The 20,733-nt window shown below is 35.7% G+C and overlaps 2 protein-coding genes and 1 non-coding gene across 3 annotated transcripts in view; all 3 read left to right on the forward strand.

Annotated features, from left to right (window-relative positions):
• LOC110716538 overlaps positions 1–12,137 on the forward strand; it is a 29,227-nt gene extending 17,090 nt beyond the window's left edge. Inside the window, exon 3 of the mRNA XM_021895168.1 lies at positions 11,865–12,137. The gene's annotated coding sequence lies outside the window, so the exon portion shown is untranslated. The remainder of the gene's footprint in view (positions 1–11,864) is intronic.
• Positions 12,138–17,992: 5,855 nt separating this feature from the next.
• LOC110716545 (early nodulin-like protein 1) lies at positions 17,993–19,621 on the forward strand. Its single transcript, XM_021895176.1, has 2 exons — positions 17,993–18,494; positions 18,871–19,621. Exons 1-2 carry the CDS (start codon positions 18,314–18,316, stop codon positions 19,344–19,346), a joined length of 657 nt encoding a protein of 218 aa, XP_021750868.1. The 5' UTR covers positions 17,993–18,313; the 3' UTR covers positions 19,347–19,621.
• A 584-nt stretch (positions 19,622–20,205) lies between these two features.
• Positions 20,206–20,278, forward strand: TRNAK-CUU. Its single transcript has one exon. It is a non-coding gene; the product is annotated as a tRNA-Lys (tRNA).
• Positions 20,279–20,733: the final 455 nt, after the last annotated feature.

Consider the following 20,733-nt stretch of genomic DNA (forward strand, 5'->3'; position numbering starts at 1 on the left):
CCAATTGTAGTGCTGTAGGAACATAAGAAGGAGATATAGTACCATCCATTATTGCATCTCGTATAAAATGGCAATCTGTCTCAATATGCTTTGAACGCTCATGGAACACCGGATTCTGAGCAATGTACAAAGCAGATTGACTATCACAAAATAGGCACATCCCAGTCTCATGGCGTACACCTAAGTCACGAAGTAGTTGTTTCAACCACTTTAATTCACAATATACACCGTTCATCGAACGATATTCCGCTTCTGACGAGCTTTTAGCCACCGTGGGTTGCTTCTTGGTCTTCCATGACACAGGAGAGAAACCAAGTAACACTAGCCAACCAGTCAATGATCGTCGGGACAATGGACAACTCGCCCAATCTGAATCACACCAACACTCCAACTTTAAGGCGCTGTCAGACCTCAAAAGAATACCTTGACCTGGATTTTTCTTCAAGTATTTCACAACTCGCAGAGCTGCATTCCAATGCTCTACTCTAGGATTTTGCATAAACTGAGAAAGGATATGAACAGAGTATGTCAAATCAGATCTTGTCACAGACAAATATATCAAACGGCCTACAAGTCTGCGATACTTTTCAACATCCTGTAATAATTCACCCGTTGCCAAAGCCAACCTGTGATGTTGTTCCATAGGAAAATCCACGGGCTTTGCATCCATAGAGACTGTTTCTGCAATAATATCCATGGCGTATTTGTTCTGACAAATAAAAAATCTCTGTTTGTTTCGGGCTACCTCTAGCCCCAAAAAATATTTCAAATTTCCCAACTCTTTCATTTTGAAACATTGCCCTAAGTAGGCTTTAAAATTAATCAAAGCAGCTTTGTCGTTGCTAGCAATGATCAAATCATCAACATATATCAACACATTAAATTTCCCTTCGTTAAAGTAAATAACGAATAATCAGAGTATGACTGTTTAAAGCCATAATTTTTCAATGCGGTGATTAGTTTGCAAACCAACACCGAGGAGCCTGTTTCAAGCCATATATTGACTTTCTCATCCTGCAAACTTTGTCAGAGTTATCATTTGCAAAACCAGGAGGGATTTTCATGTATACCTCTTCCTCTAGATCACCATGAAGAAAAGCATTGTGGACGTCCATTTGATGAACCTCCCAATTTTTAACTGCAGCAACAGCAAGAAAAGTTCAAACTGTTGTCATCTTCGCTACCGGGGCAAAGGTCTCATTGTAGTTTAGACCCTCTACTTGATGATTACCAAATATAACAAGTCTCGCCTTCAATCTCTGAAAATTTCCAGGTTCGTCATATTTTTCTTTGTAGACCCATTTACTCCCAAGTGCTTTCTTCCCGGGTGGCAACTTCTCTAGGGTCCAAGTACCCTGGTCTTCTAGAGCCCGAATTTCATCAGCCATGGCTTTACGCCATCCCTCATGCCTCATTGCCTCTTTAAAAATTTTCGGTTCGTTGCCTCCTGTAATAGCGGCTACATATTGTCTATGTTTTACAGAAAAACAATGAGGGTTAACAAAATGTGTTATAATAAATTCAGTACCTGAGGAATTTGATGTTACGGGTGAAGATGGACATTTATTTTGTATGGTGTGAGTAACATAGTCACGAAGCTTCACCGAAGTCTTCTTTTCTCTCATCCCTTTACCCATATTTTGTTGAGAATCGGGCTGCATTGTACTCACATCTGTTGACTGCTCTGTATGCTCACTTCCAGGGTCTTCTGGCTCACATATAGCACCACCCTCACTCGTGCACACACCGCTGCCCTGATCCGTGCATCCTGCTACACTGCTGTGCCCATCTGGAAACTGGGCAGATTCACGCGGAGGGCTGCTGCCAGGCCATTCCGCAGGCTCCCTGCGGTTCTCCTCTGTGTGCTGCAGGCTGGCTGCGGAGGGGTCTGCCTCCCCACCTACGAGAGCATGTTCTTGCTCAAGCCACTCATCATCACTATGACAATCGTCCATCACATAATTACGAGTTACACTACCCGAATTTTCACATGAAAAAGGGAATGTATGCTCATGAAAAACAACATCACGAGAGACAAAAAACTCTTTAGTCTCCAAATCAAACACCTTCCAACCTTTCTTCCCAAAAGGGTATCCCACAAAAACACATCTTCGACTCCTACTAGCAAATTTATCACCTTTACTACGTTGATTATAAGCATAGCACAAACACCCAAAGACACGCAAATAATCATAGGAAGGAGGTTTGGCAAATATAACATCAATAGGAGTTTTGTAATTGAGCAACCTAGAAGGTGTTCTATTAATCAAATGACAAGCCGCTTGTACACATTCACCCCAAAATTTCAAAGGAAGATTAGCTTGAAACCGTAAGCCCTTGCCACATTCAAAATATGTTGATGTTTTCGTTCTACCCTCCCGTTTTGTTGAGGAGTATCAACACATGAAGTCTCAAATAATATCCCATTATCAAAAAAATAATTTTTCAAGGAGAAGAATTCCGTTCCATTATCACTTCTAACAATTTTGATTTCTTAATTAAATTGACGTCTAACCATAGAAATAAAATTAAGAAACATATATTCAACTTCCGTCTTATTATTAATCAAATAAGTCCAAACACCCCTAGAAAAATCATCTACGATAGTAAGGAAATAGCGAGCTCCACAAGATGATGGTATCTTGTAAGGCCTCCATAAATCCACATGAACGAGTTCAAAACTACGAGTAGCTTTACTGTAGCTAATGGGAAAACTACTTCTATGTTGTTTATCCCTAGGGCATACATCACATGCTTTATTTTTAAAATTACTACTAGAAAAACTAACAACCGGAAGAGATTGCATAACTTTTGCCGACGGATGTCCCAGTCGGTGATGCCATAGCCGAAACGAAGATTTCCCGTCCACAACCAAAGCCTTCACCATTGGAACACCACGAAAATAATAAAGTCCATCTTGTCTTTCACCCGCTCCAATCACCTTCCTCGTCATTAGGTCCTGAATAACACAAATTTTGTTAGTAAATTGCATAGTGCAATTAGAATTATCACACAATTGAGTTGCGGAAATTAAATTGCAATTTAATTGGGGTACAAAAAGAACATTCTCAAGCTTCAAACCCCCTTCTAGAATCACCGAGCCAATTCCTGATGCATTGGAATTTTTCCCATCCGGTAAACCCACCGGACAACTTTTCACATTTTTCACATTAGTCAAGAGAGATAAATCACAAGTGACATGGTTAGAAGCACCGGTGTCTATTATCCACCCCAAATCTGCCTTACCATGAAGTTTGGGCCTCATTGAGGTTAAATGATCTAGGAGTTGTTGAATTTGAGCCGAGGTTACACCTGTGAGAGCATTACCGTCAGCAGCAGTTGAAGACCCACCACTCGTGGGTTGTGAGGCATGCTGCCCCCCTGTTTTATTGGCACGAACAGGGGCAGCAGCTCCGCCCTTGGAACGGATCCCTGCTCTACCTCCTCCACGACCACCAGTCGAAGCACCACGGCCTCCACGAGGTCTATCACCCCACCAGTCCGGAAAGCCATGTAGTTGGAAGCAACCGGATTCAAGATGTCCTTCCCTATTACAATGAGTACAAAATTTTGCACTGTTATCATCCGAACGAGACCTTGAAGTCAAGTCATGTTGAAGCTTAAAGGCCACGGCAGTGTCACGGGTCTTGGAGATCTCATCCCCACGCAATCGTTCGGCTTGAATCACTTGTTGATAGGCCTTGTCCACCCCTGTTAAAGGCTCTTGAGCCAAAAGTTGCCCCCTAGTAGAAGCATACTTGTCATCTAGGCCTATCAAAAAATGATGCACATAATCTTCTTCACGTAATTTCTCAACTTGAGAAATTATATTGCACGTACACTTACCACAGGAACAGGATGGAACTGAAACATAAGTGTTCAATTCATCTCATATTTTTGACAGTCGACCAAAAAACACAGCCACGGTTTCGGTCGCATCCTGCTGGCACGCACCCAAGGAAAATTTCAGTTGACAGATTCTTGTGCCACTCACCACACAAAACCTGTTTTTGAGATTATTCCATAGCACATACGCATCATCATATTCACCAACCGTAGATCGAACATTGGAGTCTAAAGTGTTTGTAATCCAAGAGACCAACATCGATTGGACAGCAACCCAATCCTCCATCTTCTCATCATCAGCAGTTGGTTTCAAAATCGATCCATCAATGAATCCGAATTTGCGCTTCGCCTTCAACGAGGTCTTGATTGCCCTCGCCCACTCATCGTAGTTCTCACCACGAAGTTGAATCGGAGTGATGATGTTGCCAGGAGCATCACTCGATCCCAAGTAATAGGTCAAGTCGACCTTAGGTTTGGCTGTATTGTCATCCCCTCCATTCTTATCATTACCTCCCGGCATTGAAACTCTCACAGATTAGTGTTTGAAAAAAAAAATTAGTCTAATGTGATCTCTCACACTCACAGATGGTTGTGCGTGAATAATGAATATCACGGGAAAAAAATCGGATCAAAACCTACGCTCTTGATACCATGTTAAATTTAGGTTTTAATGTTTCTCTGTATATTTCCTTGTTGAGCCTTTTGATTTTGATGGACAAATTGACAAACTCGACTAATGAATGTTTTGAGTCTTTGGTGAATAAAGGGTTCAAGCAAAGTTCGTTCCGGAGTAGGAACTTGGATGCGGAGTAGCATTCTTTAAAAAGCCTCGTGCAAATCTCACGTTCTAGTTTTAATTGTGAGCACTCAATAATATAAAGTCGGAAAGGAACTCAATGACTTATGTTAAAGACTACTGGAATAAAAGTTAGTTTTAAAAGATAATTTCTTAAAGAAAAGATAATTTGTAAAAGTTTTAATAAAGATAATTATCGAAGATAATTATCTAGTTGTTTTAATAAATAATAAATTTATCTTTTCAAATAAAATCTTTTTAAACAAACTTTTGATAATCTTTTAAATAAATATTTGATAAAGTTAGCAAGTGGTTTTTCTGTGAGAAAATCTTTTATACGGCTAATGGTTATCAAGTTGTTAGGATAGTGGTTTAATTAGATAAGGCTAGGAAACCTCTTCATGATCACAATCTGTCAAGATAACTCCACAAGTTGTTAGTGGGTTGTTGACATGTGGACGTGATTATGGTGGAGGTTAATGACTAAGCCTTCTCTATAAATACTCATGCAAACTATCTCAGAAAAACATAACTCTTGAGCATAAAAATTCCAGTAGCCATCTAATAACATAAAGAGAGTTATTTTCCTTCATATATTCTTGAGTGCAATAGGTATTTGTAATCACAGATTGTATTCAAGTACTTAGGGGTTGGGATTGTGAGTTTGTAAAGTGAGGTCAAGGAAGCTTCGTTGCTGAAATCTTCTGTGAGAGTTGGGAACAAGTTCCTAATTTGTGGAACTTGTTAACGGGTTTGAATCTTCACTTGTAAAGAGTTTGATTACTTAGTGGAAATTTAGAAAAGCCTATATCTTCTCTCGTCACTATTTCATTTAGTTAAATTCCGCAAAAAGTTTTTAGATTTCACCTCAAATACAATTCACCCCCCCTCTTGTATTAGCCAGTTAGACTTTCAGTTGGTATCAGAGCAGGAACTCAGAACACGCAGGCAACCCTGTTGAGTAAGTTCCTGGAAAATGGCTTACACAGAGGAAAAGGAATTCGGGAGTACATCCATTCAAAGGCCTCCATACTTCAACGGCAAATTTTATCCTTATTGGAAGGATAAGATGGAAATCTTTATCCAAGCAGAGAATTATCAGGTATGGCGAATTATACAAGTAGGAGATTACGAAATTACGAAAACGAATGCTAATAATGAGGTAATCCCTAAACCTATGGATGAGTATGAAAAAACTGATTTTGAAAAACTTGAAATGAATGCTACTGCCAAAAAGTTTTTAATTTGGGGACTTGGACCCGATGAACATACTCGTGTCAAAGGGTGCAAGTCCGCAAAGGAAATTTGGGATCTTCTGGAAGTTACACATGAAGGAACGTCAGATGTTAAACGTTCCAAAATAGACATTCTTTTGTCTCAGTATGAGCGCTTTGAAATGGGAAACAAAGAATCCATTAAAGACATGTTTACTCGATTTAAAGGTATTACTAACGAACTAACGTGTCTTGGCAAGATAATTCCTATAGATGAGCAGGTCAGAAAAGTCTTAAGAAGTCTTCCAGACAATGACAGATGGAGAGCAAAGGTTGCAGCGGTGCAGGAATCAAAAGACTTCACCAAGTTCAATCTGGAACATCTTGCGGGTTCCCTCATTACTCACGAGATCCAGTCGAACAATCGGACTCAGGAGACTGTCAAAAGTCAAGGGCTAGCATTAAGAGCTAATGAAGAATCCGAAGAGAAGTCTGACATCGATGAAGAAGAAGCTGCAATGTTGGTGAGAAGGCTGAAAAAATTCTACCGTAACAACAAGTTTTTAGACAAGAAGAAAGGATACAGTAAAAGAAATCAGGAACCCAAAGCCAAGTCTTCTTGTCACAAATGTGGAAGCACCAACCACTTCATCAAAGAGTGTCCATTATGGGAATCTGAGAAAGGCAAGGGAAAAGAAGCTGATCAAAGCAGAAATTCCAAGCCTAACTTTTCTAAAACAAATTTCAGGAAAGCAATGATTTCCACGTGGGGAGAATCAAGTTCCGAAGAAGAGGAACAGGAACACACAGACGATGAAGTAGCCAATCTCTGTCTAATGGCAAAGCATGATGATGAGGTAGTCATTCAACCTAATTATTTGAAATCTCTCTCAAAGGATAAATTAATCTCTTTATTGTTAGAAACCTTAGATGAATATAAAGAATTATGTGCAAAACTAAGGCAAGCCGAAAAGGCAACTGGAATTTGTAGAGATCATGTTAAGTATCTGAATAGCTTAAGAAATGATGTTCAAGGCAGATTCTTTGAATTGTTAGATAAAAATATTATGCTAAAAGAATCCCTTGAAAGAGTCAAGAGTGAGAATATCATGCTGAATATTGAATTGACTCAATATAAAATGTTGTGTACTAACATTGATTCTTGCAGGTCTACTGAAGTTCCTTTAATCATGTTTAATAATGAACTAGAGCATGTTAAGAAAGAGATAAAGGAAACCAATGATAAAAATGAGAAACTAGAAAAGGACCTAGAAATTGCAAGAAAAAGTAAAAATACAGCAAGCACGGGTGTTCCCAAGTGGGTAAAGGAAGCTCAGACAAAAAGAACAGAAGGTCTAGGCTATGTTCATAAGAAGAAGTCCACTGGAAAGAAAAAGAAATATGTGAACTTACCTAGTGAGACCGTTTGTTCTTTCTGTGGTAAAAAGGAACATCGTAGTGAAGAATGTACTAAGAAAGCAAATCTGTACAATAAGAATGTGAATTATGTTTGGCAGAAGAAATCTGATTTAAATGTGTCAACACAGGAACCCATGAATGAAAGGGTTCCTACTACTAACTCTTAATTTCTTTTGCAGGTCGAAGTGAGGGGGAACAACCAGTGGTACCTCGATAGCGGTTGTTCTAAGCACATGACAGGAGATGAATCCAGATTTCTCTCACTGACGGCCTATACAGGGGGAACAGTGACCTTTGGAGACAATAAGAAAGGCAACATTGTTGCTGTTGGCAAAGTAGGAAGGTCAAGTTCCCATGCAATTGACAATGTATTTTTAGTCGAGGGTTTGAAGCATAATCTACTCAGTATTTCTCAGTTTTGTGATAAAGGAAACTTTGTAAGCTTTTCTTCTGAAAAATGCAAAATCATCAACAATAACACTGGTAAAATCGTTTTGGAAGGAACTCGTAAAGGGAACACATATACCGTGGACCTTAACAAAGTTCCAAAATACAATCTATCTTGTTTAAGTGTTATTGAGGATGATCCACTTCTATGGCATAAACGTTTTGGACATGCTAGTCTTTCATTGCTTGACAAATTAAGGTCAAAGGACTTGGTAATCGGATTACCTTCTATCAAATTCCTTTTACAAAATGATTTTAAAAGAGGAAAAGTTGACAAAACTTTGTTCTTAAAATCAAAAGGAACTCATTTATTAATTGTACAAATTTATGTTGATGATATTATTTTTGGTGCAACTAATGAATCCTTGTGCAAGTACTTTGCTGATTTAATGAGCAGTGAGTTTGAGATGAGCATGATGGGGGAACTCAACTTCTTCCTTGGGCTCCAAATTAAGCAAACTAACGAAGGAATAATGATCCATCAGCAGAAATATGTGAAGGAGTTATTAAAAAAATACGGTATGGAAAGCACAAAGATAAACCACACTCCCATGGGAACAACCACAAGGTTGGACCAAGACCCCAAGGGAACTCGTGTGGATCAAACAAAATACAGAGGTATGATTGGTTCCTTGTTATATTTAACTGCCAGCAGACCTGACATTTCGTTTAGTGTAGGTCTTTGTGCTAGATTTCAATCGGATCCAAAGGAATCGCATCTAACAGCCGTCAAAAGAATTCTACGATACTTGAAAGGGACGGAAGACTTGTGTCTGTTTTATCCAAAAAGTGACTCGTTTGACCTAAAAGGATATGCTGATGCTGACTATGCAGGAGATTTGGTCAATCGTAAAAGCACATCAGGTATAGTCCAATTCTTAGGCTCTTGCATGGTTTCTTGGAGTTCCAAGAAACAAAACACTGTTGCTCTATCCACTGCCGAAGCAGAATATGTGGCTGCTGCTGCATGTTGCTCTCAATTGCTATGGATAAAACAACAGTTGCGTGACTATGGCATTATTTTAGAGTGCGTTCCTATTCATTGTGATAACACAAGTGCCATTTGCATTTCTAAAGATCCAGTACAACACTCTAAAGTTAAGCATATACATATAAGGCATCACTTTTTGAAAGATAATGTTGAAAAGGGCTTAATTAAGCTAGATTTTATTTCTACTGAATTTCAAATTGCTGACATTTTAACTAAGCCTTTAAGCAGAGACAAGTTTGAAAAGATGCGTGTGGAATTGGGGATGCTACGGCTCAAGTGATTTTTGTTTGGAACCCCTAAGGTAAAATCGGATGTAACTAACAATGCTACGCTCAATCTTGTGTGAATAACACAGCTGAAATTACCCAGGGGAAAGATTTGTGAAGTATTGAAAAGTCACTTATACATACTTTTAATATGTTAAAAGTATTGAGCCATGTTGTTTCAAGTTCCTTTTTCATCATTCTTTACTCTCTGTATCATGATCACGTAAATTATCATCATAATTTACAATCAATCTGCTCTCATTTATCTTTTTCGTTTTTTTTTTTTATTTTTCTTCTTGTTATTTTCTTTCTTATCTTTTATTTCTATCTTATTTTTTATTCTTATCTTTTTCCTTCCTTATTTTTTCATGATGAATTTTTCTATTCCTCATAGAATTCAAAAATACAAAAAGATCTTATTTGCTACGTAAGATAAGAAGCATGTATATCAACTTCTTAACTTACGATTTTATTTTATCAACATTGTATTAGATGAGTGCAATTATTTCACCAAATTAAATCCTACTACCTCTAAAACTACCCCACTACCTCACAGTTTAAACCGTCACTTTTCTTTCTCACTCCTCCCCATTAAACTCTTTTTCTTCTTTTCACTCCACCTTCACCTATCAAATCAATTAAATTCCCCATACACTCCCATAACCGGCCTCACTCTCTCTCCTTCCTATTCACACTATTCATCTTCTCCTTCCCTTCATTTTATCTTCAACACCATGAAAACCAACCGAAACACCACCCCAAAAACCCGATCACCACCATTCAAACCCTCCTCAAACACGGGGTCTCCACAACCGGTGCCAATTGCGGTGGTGCATCCATCTGCTCAGCCAAAGAGGAAGGCTAAGGCTGTGAAGGGCGGCGACAGGAAACGGCGCGCAACCACCAAATTCCCATCATGGAATTACACTCTCGGATATCACATCAACTATGATTGGTGTGTGGCGAGTAAGTTCACTGAATTTACTTCTTTAATTGATTATCAAAAATGGACTCACTTGTTCCAGAATTGTTCTCATTACCCTGTTTATCCTAAATTTATTTATGAGTTCAAAAATACCTTTCAATGTGATAATGGTGTGTGCTCGGCCGTAGTTAATGATATTCCAATTTCGTTTGATGCCAATTATCTTGGAAATCTATTTCAAGTTCCTGTTAAAGGCTATTGTTCTTATTTAAAGCACAAACAATCTGTAAACATTGGCCATAATGATGAATGCAAAATCCTTCAATTTATTGGAGGAAATCCGAAAGTGAAAACTACTCACCATCATGCCCTAACACCCCTTCATAAGCTACTGTTTACCTTCACCTGGAAGGGTATAGTACCCCGTTTACAAAAACGGAGTACCGTATCACTCTTGGATGCCTCCCTCATATTCTGTCTTGCATGCAAAATACAGATTAATTTCCCTGCTCTAATGATTGAACACTTGAATTTTTATGCTCAAAAGACCACAATTCCATATGGCTCTTTCCTTACTGTGTTGTTCAAATCTTTTGGTATTGATGTTGAATGTGAATCCCCAACATATCTCAAACCCGATAATATCCTCTCTGAACAATCATTACTTAGACTGAGTCTTAGGCTTACAAATGGCAAAGTATGTTTTGTGCCTCGGAAAGGAGGGGAGAAAAAGAAAGGGAAAGGGAAAGAAGCTAAGGAAGAATGTGATGCAAGCAGTGACCAGGGTAGTGAGGAGGCTAGTGAGGGTGCTACCACCTCCAGTGATTCTGAGGGAGATAAGGAAGAAGAAAAAAGTTCTAACGGAGAGAAAAACAAAGAAAAAATACTTGAGGGAGATGTGCAAGGAGAAAAACAGGAAGATTCTGAGGGGGAACATATGGAAGTTTCTGAGGGGGAAGCTCGACAATCTGACTTACATGAGGGGCAGGGAACTGATCAAAGTGAGAGGGAACATACCACAGACTCTGAGAGCACAGCTGGACCACCTGTCATTCCTGTGTTTACAGGGGGCCTTAGAAGGAGTAAGAGGAATGTGGTCAAGCCTGCCCTTTCTACTACACACCCTGTGACTGTAGAAACCATCAGCTCCTCAGACAAATCTGATTCCACCTTCAAACCTACCCAAGTTCCCTCTTCCACTGAACCCTCTTCTATTCCTGTCTCACCTACTAGGCAGCCTTCTCATTCACCTTCTCCTCCTCCATTTCAGCCTACTGGCTTTGCTGCTTTCTCTGGAACTCGTGTGTCTGTTTATGATTTTCAACAGGTTCAAGCAGATATGGAGAAGTTGACTACTCTGGTGAGCAAGAAACTGGAGGAAATGGCCTCGGAACTGCTTTCTCTTAAAGGCCAGGTGCAGGCTCTGGCAGATTCTCAAGCAACCGGATTTGCAGGCGTAGAGGCAAAGCTTGCACAGGCTGAAGGCAAGTTTAGTGAAGGCAACAAGGAGATCTTGGAAACTATCAACAGAGTAGCCTTTGAGGAAGTCGAGGAAGACTCTATTGATCCCACAAATCCAACCCTTGATCCTACCAATGCAGCCTTTTAAATCCTTGATTGCACTTATTCTAATTTCATATGTTGAACAATTTTATTTTGGTCTTGTTTAATCTCTCTGAACTTTGGTTTGTACGCCTTTATCCTTTGCTACATTCTCTATGTTCCTCTTCTATTTCCTAAATCGGAACTTGGCTCGTATTTTTCATATGATTGTGTGAGGTTGCTGATGATTTAGTACCTAACTTATTTTTGCCTTGCATTATTTGAGCTCACTATTCCCTACGTAGTCTAGTGGGAGTATAGCAAAATGTTTTTTTTCAATCTTTTGATAATGCCAAAAGGGGGAAAAGACAAACTTCATGGCGGCTAAAGTGTTTACCAAGGAACTCACACATCGAAGGTACAAACTTTTCTAAGTTAATAAAGTCCTAGTAATCTAAGTTTTTAAACTTTTTCTAAGATTTTAAAGTCTTTGTTAATTTTTTCTCTTTTGCTCAGTCTTTTTAAAATAAATACTTTTTAGCTTTTTTTTAAGTTCTTTAATTACTCTGTTTTTTTTTTTTGTTTTCATGTCTTACTTTAAATTTCTGTTGCATGCCTGGATGATTTTATTTACTTAAGTTTGTCAATGTTTGTCATCATCAAAAAGGGGGAATTTGTTGAGCCTTTTGATTTTGATGGACAAATTGACAAACTCGACTAATGAATGTTTTGAGTCTTTGGTGAATAAAGGGTTCAAGCAAAGTTCGTTCCGGAGTAGGAACTTGGATGCGGAGTAGCATTCTTTAAAAAGCCTCGTGCAAATCTCACGTTCTAGTTTTAATTGTGAGCACTCAATAATATAAAGTCGGAAAGGAACTCAATGACTTATGTTAAAGACTACTGGAATAAAAGTTAGTTTTAAAAGATAATTTCTTAAAGAAAAGATAATTTGTAAAAGTTTTAATAAAGATAATTATCGAAGATAATTATCTAGTTGTTTTAATAAATAATAAATTTATCTTTTCAAATAAAATCTTTTTAAACAAACTTTTGATAATCTTTTAAATAAATATTTGATAAAGTTAGCAAGTGGTTTTTCTGTGAGAAAATCTTTTATACGGCTAATGGTTATCAAGTTGTTAGGATAGTGGTTTAATTAGATAAGGCTAGGAAACCTCTTCATGATCACAATCTGTCAAGATAACTCCACAAGTTGTTAGTGGGTTGTTGACATGTGGACGTGATTATGGTGGAGGTTAATGACTAAGCCTTCTCTATAAATACTCATGCAAACTATCTCAGAAAAACATAACTCTTGAGCATAAAAATTCCAGTAGCCATCTAATAACATAAAGAGAGTTATTTTCCTTCATATATTCTTGAGTGCAATAGGTATTTGTAATCACAGATTGTATTCAAGTACTTAGGGGTTGGGATTGTGAGTTTGTAAAGTGAGGTCAAGGAAGCTTCGTTGCTGAAGTCTTCTGTGAGAGTTGGGAACAAGTTCCTAATTTGTGGAACTTGTTAACGGGTTTGAATCTTCACTTGTAAAGAGTTTGATTACTTAGTGGAAATTTAGAAAAGCCTATATCTTCTCTCGTCACTATTTCATTTAGTTAAATTCCGCAAAAAGTTTTTAGATTTCACCTCAAATACAATTCACCCCCCCTCTTGTATTAGCCAGTTAGACTTTCATTCCTCATTCACAATAATACGGCCTCATACAATATATAACTAGGTATACTTGGAGGGCAAGGCCAAGTTACCTAAGATAACCACAAAATATTCTAGGAAATATTATCACAATATACACATATATCTTATTTCCTTAAATATATCCCAATATTATGACTTAGAGTCGTCATTCAAACCCAAAAAATCAAATAATGGTTTATCATCAAACACATCATCTTGAATATTAATTGCCGGGACTTGATCTCCGATCACAGCAGGCGGGACTTGATCTCCAATCGCGGCCGGGACTTGTTCTCTAGTCAACGCGGAGGCATCATGTCCAGCAGCAGAGCCTTGATATCCGACAAGCGAAGAGGCCAGGTCTTGTTCTAACGGCGGTTGTCCAACCAACGTTGAGTCTTGATTCCCAAGTAACGGCACTACGCCTTGATTTCCAAACAAAGACAAGTCTTGTCCAAGTGATGTCGATGCATACTGTCCACTAACCGCTGAATCTTGGTTTCCAAACAAGCCTTGTTATGATATTCGATCATGGAAGATTTCAATAGTAATTTCTTGTTAGAGTAGTAGAAAGATTGAAATGTTATTTTGTAGGAATGAATGAAATGACACCAAGTTTATTTAGTTTTGTGTAAGTGGAGTGGAGACTGGAGAGTAGAATTCTAAGCTATATTATTGATATATATAGAGAGTGTATACTGTATGTATGGGTCAGTTAGAATAGATCGATTCTTGATTTGTTAGATTTTTGGACTTTATAATCTTATCGTTGACCGTTGACTATTATTGTTACCCTAATAAAGATATTTTCACAACGGCTTATCCGTTAGTTAGTTACTTATTAGTTAGTTAGGCGGTTAGGTTGTTAGAGAGTTGTATCTTGTATTCTTGTATATATACTCCTTCAACTAATGGCTGAGTACTGTATGTACATTGTCTTAACCAATCTAAGTTATATATAATTATATATACGTTGCTTTAGACATGTTTTTGAAGGCAAAACTGTGGCTTATTTGGCATTATAGGCTTTTATTATCCCAAAAAAATATTTGACCGTCCCATCTATACTTAGTATTTAAAAAAGCAAACCAAAAAAGACATATGCTATCATTCTATTACACTTCCCTAACTTCTTCTTCAACCCAACGTGCCACATGTCATTTTACCTTTTTTTAATTATAATTATACAATTTTTTTTAAACTCTTTCATTAAACACTTCATCTTCATCTCCCCCTTTTTAATTCAACCTTTTTATTTTTTCTCTTTGATTTTAGTCCCTCCATCTTCTATCTATTCTCATTTCAATTTAAAGTCCCAAAATTTTTATTTCTTTAATAATGTTTATTTTCTTATGAGCTTAGGTTTTGTATAAATACTCTACCTATCGATGAGGTTTTGTATAAATACTCTACCTATCGATGAGGTTTTGTATAAATACTCTACCTATCGATGAATAATAAACAAGCTATTCATTCTCTCTTCTCCCTAATTTGTCAAGTAGTAAAATAAGAAAATAAACAAAATAATTTAATAGTCTAATACAAGTAAACATAAATGAAGGGAGCTTTGTATTACAAGTGTACATTTTTAACAACATTGACTTTGGCTGACTCGTGCCCAAAGTTTGAAATGCTAGAGTGTAGTTGATGTATTCTTAGGTTTTGGTGTCCTAAATCCAATTTTAGCTATGAAGTAGTACATTACTTCTAATCACAAATATTTAAAACCTTATTCTAATTCTAATTTATTTATTTTTTTTTTAAAAAAAAAACAATTTCTAAATCGATACTAACTACTACGATGTATGAATTTTCTTTTCACGATTGAAGAATCTATCTCGTACATTTTCATGGTAACACTTCAAGTTCAACACTCTAAACTGAGAAAGAAGAAAAAAAAAATCATAGTTTTTGGGCCAAGTTGAAAACAGAAAAGAAAGTCTTAAATTTGGGCCATTTGACCCAAATGGCTTGGTAATCCACTAATCCATAACATGTATTTAACTCACAGTTGCAATTTCTTGGCTGCATTCTAGTGCAGCCAAGCTAGCTGCAACACTATTAAATATGAACATTAGTACGTTAAAATGAACATATATTTTTTTTCTTCCTTATATCTTAATTCTCTTTCTTCTCTTCCTTAGCTCTATTATTTTTCTCTCTCTTCAGTTTTCTTCTCAATTTAACATTTTCTCTCTCCTCTTTACCTGATTTCCCTTCAATCTTTAAAGTTTTCTTCTTCTTTATATAAATTTTTGAGTTACTAATTCGTGTTTTGATGGGTATACTTCTTTCTTTCTAAATCTATGAGTTTCATATTCAATCATTTGGCTTTATCAAAGAGGAAAGAAAAAAAATGGAGGAGAGAGAAAGCTGAAGGTCAAAGAAAACAATGAAGGTTAGATTTTATCAATTTGTAATTATATTTTTTATGATTTCGTTGATCATGCATGATGATTTACTGTTTGATTGTTTGAAATTATTATGAGTTCGTGATGACTATCAATTAAATTGCTTAATTGTTAATGAATATCAATTGTATTGCTTAATTTGTAGTTATTTTCTCCCCCCCCCCCTCTCTCTCTCTTTCTTTCTCTCTCTCTCTCTCTTTTTCTTTTGATTTTTTTTTTCTTTTGATTTCTAATCATGTTACAAATCAATAATTAATTTCTCTATGATGAAACGAGATTAGATTTAAGGTGTATAATCAATTTTTTAGAGTTTCAATGATTACAATTGATCTTGAATATAATTTCTGTAAAAAAAATGAACACGTAGGAATTTAAAAATGAACATCTTTTACAAAATGAGCATTTAGCACACCGAAAATGAATATTAAATATATAAAAAATGAACATATTTCAACAATTTATTTTATCTTTATTTTTCATTAATAATTATATACAATGAATTTGAACCTTTATGAAAATCATGTTCATTTTAATATCCTAAATGTTCATAACTTTTTGTTACATGTTCATTTTATAAGTGTGGTAATACTAAATGTTCATTTTTATTAGGTTGAAAGTAAAATATACTACGTTGAAAGTTAAATTATCTGAACATTTAGTGTTGAAAATCTGAACAATTTATTATGAATATATATGTTTCGCATTCATTACGAACATATCTGTTATTGATTATGAACACATATGACATATAGAGTGATAATTATTTATATTTTTAACTATTGTATTGATGATTATATATTATGAACATTCTAAATAATTATTATGATCATATGTTGTGATGATTATGAATTTTGATTATTTGTTATATTTTAGTGAGTACAGATTAATTGTATTTGTAGAAGACAAAGACTCTGAATTAGTGAAGAAACAAGTAAAAGTGATGAAGAACTATATGATATTACAACGAATTTGCCTTTAAGTTGGAGAATTTCCGATGTATATGATCCCAATTTTATGGTTGTATGATAAAGGTTCATTTCTAATATACTAAATGTTCATTTTTTTTTGACATGTTCACTTTTTATTACTGAATGTTCATTTTTTACGTGTTCATTTTTATTACTGAATATTTTTTTTTTATGTGTTCATTTTTCTAACTAAATGTTCGTTTTTAAGGACGTGGTCTAGAAAATTTATGATTATATGATAACCAGATTCATTTTTAATAAATGATCATTTTCTTATAACATGTAAATTTTTTAGTATTAAATGTTCATTTTTTTACGTGTTCATTTTTTGTTATTAAATGTTCATTTCTTTTTTCATGTTCATATTTTTTAACTAAATGTTCATTTTTTTATTTGGGCCGTGCGTTTTGGGCCTCATTTATTGTAGCTATCTTGGCTGCACTAGAGTGCATCCAAGACCAATTGACTCACAGTCATACATTAGGCCTACATTGTTGGGCTTTCGGTAAAATATTTTGGCTACCGGGGCTTAGATATCGAGTCTCATTTGGCTTGAAATTTAGTAACTTTAAACTTATAATATAGCTACATTTTAATTTTGAGGTGTTTTTATGCAGTTCAACCTGACAACCATTGTCAAAATAAACCTTTTCAACATGACACTATATGAAAAATAAAATTAGAAATGTAACTTATTATTTATGTATGGAGGTCGTAATTAATTTTACTAGAATTTATTTATTTTTAAATATGACTTATTATTTGAATATGGAGGTCATAATTGATCTTACTAGGATTTGTATGTATAATGTATAAAGTTCTCTTCGTCATGTATTAGATGGCTAGGACTTAGGTGTTAGATGAATTTATAACAAAGTCTAATTTCCATTTGTCTCAATTTGTACTCCGTAATTTTATTTTATTTTAATTTTTTTTTCCTCTTATGTTAATTCAACACCTTATTGTACGTCAGGTGTTGTTCATCACACCCTCTAATACTTTGACACAACACATGCAAAACCCAATCATATTTTGACCTTATATGAAGTGAAAAAAAAAAAAAAAAAAAAAAACTTAGAATATCGATTAACACCGTGTCAAGTACGACACCCAATCCGAGTCCGAGCAACATATCTTTTCTCACATCACAAAATAATACTATTTTCATTTTAAATTATTTGCAACGAGTAGACAATACTCATACATTATGTCAAATCGTTACAAATAATTCAAAACAGAGTTAGTATAATTTCTCGACTGAGGAACCAAGTAATATACAATTAATTTGCTAATAAGAGTGTGACACCCAGCTGACCTAAATAACAAGATATGAATATTCTGAATGGCAGTCAAAGCAAAGTATTAACCTCCATCCAAAGTCATCACCAAAAAAAAAAAAAAGGCAAGAAAAAAGAATAGAAACAGCTCAGGCAAAAACTGCAAGATAACATAGCATAATAAAGTACATTACAAAAATATGCTCTTATACTTTGCTCAAAATGCTAAGAAACCCAAAACAAGAATCAGAATAACATTAAGTAAAAGAAAGAAAAGCTTCCTTACCACAGCTTGTAAAGTACACCCTTCTCAATTCTCATTTCCATCCTCTACATAAACCCATCTACCACTCCAACTCTTTTCATCTCACCAAAGAGTCTTACACTTCATTTTAACTAAACCTCTCTATTTTCGTCGCGCTTTCGGCCACTCTGCCTGTTGCTTAACTCAAGAGCCATATATATAGAGAGTGTATAATTTTATTTTTTTTTCTTTCTTTCATTCAATTTAACACCATGAGTAAGAGTTTATTTGTCAATGCGCTCGGGCTTGTTAGTCTTGTACTTCTTATGCAAAGAGGTGATGCAACTACATTTACAGTAGGTGGTTCTAAGGGTTGGTCTGTTCCTTCTGATAATGGTAATGTTTATAATCAATGGGCTGAAAGAATGCGTTTCCAAGTTGGTGATTCAATATGTAAGTCTTCTTTTTTTAATTACCCTCTATTTCTGTTTTTCTTATGATATACTCTGTTCATCAAATCATAGTGTACATAATTTACGTGTTTGAAATGCAACAAGTTTAACTATACATGAACTAGTACACTTGTTCACTTACGAAACAATTCTGATTATGTACACTATCAATATATAATAAACTACGATTACAGTAACATCACCTGATAATGTTATCCTATAACTTTCTGCCGCATTATTAGGCCATGTTTTCATACAAACATTATACTATACACCTAAATAATGTATCAATTCAGTCACATAATCATGAATTACATGTTCGAGTTACAAGTTTTGATTAACTAAGAATTGAATGCATGATTTTTTCGATTTCCTAGTGTTTAAGTACCCATCATCAAGCGATTCAGTGCTTCAAGTATCAAAAGAGGACTACAGCAGCTGCACAACAACCTCACCAATAGCCAAGTACACTGATGGCAACACAGAGTTCAAGTTCAGCAAATCAGGCCCTTACTACTTCATCAGTGGTAACAAAGACAACTGTAACAAAAATGAGAAGCTTGCAGTAGTAGTTATGGCAGACAGAAGTGGCAAAAGCTCACCACCTTCGCCTTCGGCCTCTGCACCTTCCCCTGCCCCTACCACCAGCCATGATCAGCAGCCACCTATCGCCTCCCCGCCTATGGATAACGGCACCACCTTAGCTCCTGCAGGTGGTTTAGGTCCATCAGCTGACTTGGCTCCTTCAGCTGAGTCTAACCCACCTAAGAAAAATGGTGCAGCCTCAACTGTCATGAGTTTTGTGGGTGCTTTTGGTGCTTTTGTTGGTTCTTCTGTTATCCTAGCTTTCTGATTGTTCCTCCATGGTTGAAGATATGTATGTATGGTGGAGGATTTTCTTCATTTTTAAATTTATTTTATTTTATTTTAATTTGTGATAATGAATGTATTTTCTTGTGATTTTGATTCTCAAGAAAGTTGGTATTTTGTGATTATTTGTTGTGTCTGATGAATAAAAGAGGTCATATTGGTCTTGTGATTCTCTCAAGTTGAGGGTTATATACTTAAATGTATAGGCAAAAATAAATGTATTCCATTATATCGTGTGAAATGTACATTTATATTCAATTTTTCTGTCCCCCACTCCCCTCTTTAAACTTTAATAAATTTCATTTATATTATCTTTCTAAAAAAAAGATGATTTAATTTTTAAAACATCAAAATATATAAATAATTGTGTTTACATTTCACAATGCTAAGTTATAATGTACTCATACATATCTAATTTGATACATATGATTTAGACTTCAAACCCTAAGATTTAAGGTAAGAAGCTTACCAAGTGAACAACACTGTAGGTTATATATGCGTCATCTTATTTATATTAATATATTTATACACCAAACTTGTGTGTATATTATTTTTGTACATGTATATATACACAATTATTCCTCAATACATGTACAAAAATAATATTACTTCGTATTTGAAAAGGAAGGAATATACGATATTACCCAACTGGCATATGATGTATGTTACATGGGTAATTTGTTGCAGAATTACAGAATTGTTACAATGTTACCTGAGGAATATATGCCTTGTGCCCTGAAGTCCTCAACCCAACCGAATTAACAGCAGCAATAGAAACAGGGTAATAAATTGTGCCTTACGTTAGTAAAAATTATTTGTCAATTTGTATTATAATCAACAAAGCCCGTCTAGCTCAGTTGGTAGAGCGCAAGGCTCTTAACCTTGTGGTCGTGGGTTCGAGCCCCACGGTGGGCGTTTATTTTTCTTTTCCTTTTCATTCCCATATTTTTTTTGCACACATGAGACTTTTAGCATCTGCTAATACTACGTCTAATTAAAAACCAGATCATGTTTTTGAAAAGATTGTCTTTTTGAAGCATAACTATATTATGAAAGTTCAACCTTTATCGGAAAGTAGACAAATCGGTTGATTAACCCCCAAGATCTACAAAGAATAAAAGTTTTGGCAGAGAACAAGTGCGCAGGTAATGTCCACAATGAGGCTAAAGATGACGATCTTGGTGTAGCATGATTAATATAGTCAGCTGTAAACAAACATTGCAACTAGTACGACAGCATTTTCAAGCGGACTAAAAAAAATAGTTTTGAGAGAAGAATATCCCTGTTAACCTACCTATTCGAAAAGAAAATTAGAAGAAATTGGACTCACAGGGTAGCCTTGGCAGTCCTCTAGATAGAATAATGGCGGA

The sequence above is a fragment of the Chenopodium quinoa genome, unplaced genomic scaffold (genome assembly GCF_001683475.1).
Source record: "Chenopodium quinoa cultivar QQ74 unplaced genomic scaffold, ASM168347v1, whole genome shotgun sequence".
Lineage (NCBI taxonomy): Eukaryota > Viridiplantae > Streptophyta > Magnoliopsida > Caryophyllales > Amaranthaceae > Chenopodium > Chenopodium quinoa.